Genomic DNA, 6000 nt, shown 5'->3' on the forward strand with positions numbered 1-6000 from the left:
AATTTATTTATTTATTTATTTATTCTGGACAAACCTTTTAGTCATATATACATTTTTTTTTTAGTCTCATAATAGACATGCAAGAGGATGTCGCTACCGGTGTCGTTGGAATGATACCATCACCTGTTCTATGCCTCCCCTACTCATGATTCGTTTACAGATAAATCCATACAATCGTAGCTGTGATCGGGTTCTTGTGCTGCTCGCGAGCATTGATCTAGCTAACAAGACAACTCAGCAATTAATGAATCAATTATTCGTCTTGTTTCGTGAAGAGTGGCGCTATATACCGTTCTTCCTTCCCGATAAGAAATTGACTTGCCAATTCATGGTGAAATCAGAGGAAACGCGAAGAAAGTTATAGTATGAATGCTTCCCTCCTCCATTCCAAATATGAAATATTATATCTTCGTCGTCTCCTTCGCAGATGCGAAGAGAAGTGGGACAGATAAAAGAACAAGCTGGAATTGTTTGGATCCTGGTGTTTGAGCTGGCACTGACTTCTTCAACACCGAGAGCCTCTTTATTAAAAACAGCATGAGAAAGCAGAGGGTGCTGACCTCTGTCTCGCAGCTACCTTTTTCTGGTCTGGGCCAGGGCCACTGGCATTATACACGCATTAGAGAAGCCAAAAGTGCTAACGAGATGCCTAATCGGCTTCTCTTTGCTTGTATCTTTTTGCTCTGCTCTGCTACTGCTACTACTCTGGTCGGGATTGTGGCATTGTGCTGGTGGTGAATGGTGATGGTATTGGTAGGAAAGGGAAAGAGAGCACTGAATGCAATGCCCGGAAGGAGAAGGAATAATGAAGGAAAAAAAAAAAAGGAAGAGAGAAGGACAAAGGCTGGACCGAGACCACGTGCTTCCTCCTCTTGGCCATTAATTACCCGTTCACCGGCGGATCTTCCCACCCATTTAATACCACCCTCCCCAATAATAAGCCGCTCACCTACTACGCTCGTCTGCCATTACTGATGCCAACGGCCACGGTGAAGGCGGTGACCACACTCCGCCCTCTTCACCCTCGCCTTTCCTCGCGAATGGAGTGAACCGCAGTCTGAAAATGAGGAACCGGCTCTGCCTCGTTGTAGTCGTCGTGGCGCTCTTTTTCTCGTCGACTGGGGAGGCGCAGACGGCGGCGGACGCGGAGAGGGAGGTACTGCTCGAGTTCAAGGGAAACGTGACGGCCGACCCCGGCGGAGCGCTCGCTTCCTGGGTCGTCGGGGGCGACCCCTGCCGCGACTTCGCCGGCGTTTTCTGCAATGACGCCGGCGCCGTCGTGAAGATCGTCGTCCACGGCGCTGACCTCGTGGGTGTTCTCCCGGCTTCTCTCTCCCGCCTACGGTCGCTCCAGATCGTGTCTCTCTTCCGCAACCGGTTCTCCGGCGGGGTGCCGGCGGAGTACGCTGCTATCCGGAATCTCCGCAAGCTCAACGTCAGCAGCAACCTCCTCTACGGCGGCGTCCCTGGGTTCTTGGGTGGCCTCCCCGGGCTCCGCCTCCTCGACCTTTCCTACAATGCCTTCTCCGGCGAGATCCCCACCGCCCTCTTTAGTCAGTGCCTGAGGACGCGGTTCGTTTCGCTCGCTCACAATGCCCTTTCTGGTTCGATTCCGTCGGACATCGCCAATTGCTCTAGTCTCGTTGGAATCGACTTGTCCTTCAACAATCTCACGGGAGAATTCGTCCCTCAGATCTGCCAGCCTCCAGCCATCAACTACGTCTCCGTGAGGCAGAATTCGCTATCGGGAACAGTCGCTGACAAGGTCTCGATGTGCCAGAGCTTGGAGCTTTTCGACCTCGGGAGCAATTCCTTCACCGGAATGGCGCCTTTCGATCTCCTTACCCTGCAAAATCTTAGCTACTTCAACGTGTCGTCCAATCATTTTCAAGGGGAGATTCCGGAGATCAGCGTTTGCAGTGCGAGACTAGGGTTCTTTGATGTCTCTAGCAACCAGTTGAGCGGTGGAATTCCACAGAGCATCACAAATTGCCGAGGGCTGAGGTATCTGGACGTAGGGTTCAACAGTCTAAGCGGAAGCATTCCGCCGGAGATAGGGAACATGAGGTCTCTCTCTGTTCTTAGGCTAGGGAACAATGCCGGCATTGGAGGATCGATTCCGGTGGAATTTGGGGGCATTGAGCTGCTTCAGATTCTGGACGTCCACAATCTTCAGCTTTCTGGCGAGATCCCTGTTTCACTCAGTCAATGCAGATTCCTTCTTGAGCTGTGAGTCATAGCTACCAAAATCTTCTCAATCCATGAATTCCTTTGAGTCTTATCTTTAGGCAATCAATGAGTGTCAATGTCACAATTTTTCAGGGATGCATCGGGCAATCGCTTGGGAGGGGGAATCCCAGATACCCTCAATAACATTACCTACCTCAGATACCTAGACCTTCACCAAAACCAGCTCAATGGAAGCATACCCTCAACTCTGGGACAACTCACATATCTTGAATACCTTGATTTTTCCGAGAATCATCTGACTGGAAACATACCAGAACCTCTTCGAGGTTTAACTTCGTTGAGGTTCTTCAATGTTTCTGACAATAATCTATCTGGACCCATTCCATCAGCATCTACAATCCAGCAGTTTACCAATATGTCATTCTTAAACAACCCATTGTTATGTGGCCCTCCATTGAGTACCCCCTGTTCTTCAAGCATCTCTCCTCGGAGAACAAGAGTATTGGCCACCCCTGCAATCATAGCAATCGTTGCAGCTGCTATAATATTGATTGGTGTCATTGTGGTCGTCGTCATGAATATCCGGGCAACTAGGAACAGGGAAATCCAGGAAGAGATCTTGGTTTCTGAGAGCACTCCTCCAGCTTCAACAAACTCAAACGTGATCATTGGAAAGCTGGCTCTTTTCAGCAAGAGTTTGCCATCTAGGTATGAAGATTGGGAGGCAGGAACCAAGGCATTGCTTGACAAGGACTGCATTGTCGGTAGTGGATCAATAGGAACTGTGTTTAAAGCCACATTCGAGGGTGGTGTTTCAATTGCAGTGAAGAAACTCGAGAGACTTGGCAATGTCAGGAACCAGGAAGAGTTTGAGCAGGAGATTGGCCGTCTTGGTAGCCTCAGCCACCCAAATTTAGTAGCATTCAATGGTTACTACTGGTCATCCACTATGCAGTTGATTCTGTCTGAGTTTGTTCCTAATGGAAATCTGTATGATCATCTCCATGTTTCACGCAATCTGAACTCAGGCAGTACTAGTAGTGGTGGCACGGGTGATTTGTTCTGGTCTAGGAGATTCAATATAGCTACTGGAGCAGCAAGGGCTCTTGCATATCTTCATCATGATTGTAAGCCCCAAATTCTACATCTTAATATCAAGTCTACAAACATACTACTAAATGAAGAATACGAAGCTAAGCTATCTGATTATGGACTGGGAAAGCTGTTACCAATCCTAGGTAGTTATGCCTTGACCAAGTTTCACACAGCAGTAGGCTATGTTGCCCCAGAATTGGCTTCACAGAGCTTTAGATATAGCGATAAATGTGATGTCTACAGCTTCGGGGTGGTTCTATTGGAGATTGTTACTGGAAGGAAGCCTGTGGAAAGCAGAGGGGCATCTAAGGTGGTGGTATTGCAGGATTACGTGAGGGGTATTCTGGAGGATGGAACTGCATCTGATTGTTTCGATAGAAGGCTGAGGGGTTTCTCAGAGACTGAATTGATTCAGGTTCTTAAGTTAGGGTTAATTTGCACTGTGGAAACACCATCAAGGAGGCCAAGTATGGCAGAAATTGTGCAGTATCTGGAATCGATCAAAACTAATTCATGATCTGACTCTAAAGTCAAATCTAGAATTGGATGCCAACTTAGTGGATGTATAACTAATTTATGAACAAGCAACTGCAAGGGACCCATAAAGTTAGAAAATATGATTCTTTTTCCAATTCCCAATTTGTTCTTTGATTACACTTGTGATTGTATTTTTATGAGACCAAGATTTTTCTTGGAGCGGAGATGATTTTTTCATTTGAGGGAAATTGTTTATGAAACTCTTCAAATAGGAGCAATGCTTTAGACCATTAAGCTTTGTTGTTGGTTTTTCTAGTTGAACAGTGATATTTTGTTGTAAGAACACTAATTCTTGTTGAGACACAGATGACATCTTCTTTCAGTTTACTAGGTGGTTGAGATTAATACTGTCATCCTCAGCAGCCGCAAGTCGGCAAAAAGGCAGCTGTGCCTGCGCCAACCCGTCTCAGGGCCAACACGGAATCCTCAGCAGCCACAAGATTGAAGCTTCAATGGTCCTGACCCAGTAATTTCATCTTCATCTAATAAGAAAGTAATGAAGGTAAGAATCCAGCCAACTTGTCAAATGCCATTAACTTATTGCCGAGGTTGAGGCTTACTTGTTGATTACTTTTGTCTTGATGAGTAGGATGGGGTATCATTGCATGTGCTCTTGAATTCTTTGCTATTGATTTTGATATGGACACTTCTGACTCTGCCACTTCTCCTTTTCCAACACCCCAAACTTGGTTGCCACTCAACTGGCATAAAAAATTATCTTCAGCTTGAATTGTGCTTGTTTGGTTCAAAGAAAACATTAAGAGCTGCAATTATAGCAGTTTTTTTTCTTCTTCAGAGAATGTAAAATTTAGTGGTCTCTTGTACTCCTAAATCAAATTGCTCCTACTCTTTCTCATACTTTCGTGTTACCCAACCATGAAATTCTGGCATCTGAAGCAGGAATTGTGCTTGCATATAATTAGTGTTCAGGAACACTAAGAGTCCAAGTAAACTGCTTGTACAGTAGGAGAAGAAAAATCTGAATGATCCCTTACATTTGGTTGAATAAGGAAGCTTAATCCTTTTCAGGTAAGGCTAGCATCGTTTCATACTATTTCATCCTCATATCTCATCTCTTTGTTTGCTGATTTTGATCGCTGCAGGGACTTGTTACGGCTTGTTCTCTACCAAGTCGTGCTGTCAAAATGAGAAGCAAAAAGCTAAGAGCACAGAGGCATTCGCAGATGATGTCAACCTAATGGAAACTTCTATAGGAGGATATGTCCTATCTTTGCTGCTTTGGCAGCAAAGATTTTGGCAATTCTGTACATTTTCTGCCTCGATCTCAGACTGTGTTGATGTCCCAAAAGAGTAGGAAGAGACAGAAACTGATGAGAGTGCCTTGAGACTGCGTTAAAGAGTTTTGCAAAAGAGGTAACATGCATTGAATGACTCTGGTTAGTTTCTGCAGTTCTGAGGCATCATGGACCATCTGAAGGTGATCCCTTTCATGGTCCCATTATTCAACTAATTCATGCTCGGAGTCTTAAGGCCTGGATTTGAGCCGTTGTCTCCATCTGAGTAATTTAAATGCCATCAGTTGGGTTGTTTATTTGGAAGATCTTGTCGTTTAATCGCTTGTTTTTATGTGATATGGTTTTTTTTAGAAACTGGGAAGGGGAACCGTTCCAAACAACAATAACACTTGATTCCTTTTTTGATTGAAATCAGGGCAACCCATCAGTCTACTTCTACACACTGCAAAGGGTAGCAAAGACACAGCATGCTAGCTCCTTTCTCCTGTCTACCTCGAGCGAAAAGTGTGCGGGAAGGGAAATTGAAGTTCATGGAAGAATTTCTACGTAATTTGTGAAAGGAAGAAGAAACATAGCTGGATCAAAAAGACATAACTAGTGATTTTATTTTATTTTTAAATATCAAACTGCCTTTGTGGGCAAGGGCTTACGTGGTGTTAGTGTGAGGAAGAGGTCAATTGGGTTAGTGGAGCTTTGGATCATGGCCGGCAGGATGCTGACAATGGCAATAGCCAGCCAGTTCAAGATGAGGTTTATTGAGAAAGAAGATTGAAGATTAAAATGATCTTTTAAATATTCAACCCCCTCCTCCATCAAATTTGTCTTCTCCTCTCCAGTTCTCCTTTCTTTGTGATTTAGATGTGTTATTAAAATTTACTGAGAAACACTTTATTTCTGTCTGGTCACTTGAGAAATATTTTTT

The 6000-nt window shown here is 44.9% G+C and overlaps 1 protein-coding gene across 1 annotated transcript; it reads left to right on the forward strand.

The window, feature by feature from the left end:
- The first annotated feature begins 407 nt into the window (after window positions 1-407).
- Window positions 408-4056, forward strand: LOC122037336 (probable LRR receptor-like serine/threonine-protein kinase At1g12460). The gene is made up of 2 exons (XM_042596771.1): window positions 408-2229; window positions 2323-4056. The coding sequence occupies exons 1-2, from the start codon at window positions 1064-1066 to the stop codon at window positions 3800-3802; spliced, it is 2646 nt and encodes an 881-aa protein (XP_042452705.1). The 5' UTR covers window positions 408-1063; the 3' UTR covers window positions 3803-4056.
- Window positions 4057-6000: the final 1944 nt, after the last annotated feature.

Source organism: Zingiber officinale, unplaced genomic scaffold (assembly GCF_018446385.1).
Source record: "Zingiber officinale cultivar Zhangliang unplaced genomic scaffold, Zo_v1.1 ctg26, whole genome shotgun sequence".
NCBI lineage: Eukaryota > Viridiplantae > Streptophyta > Magnoliopsida > Zingiberales > Zingiberaceae > Zingiber > Zingiber officinale.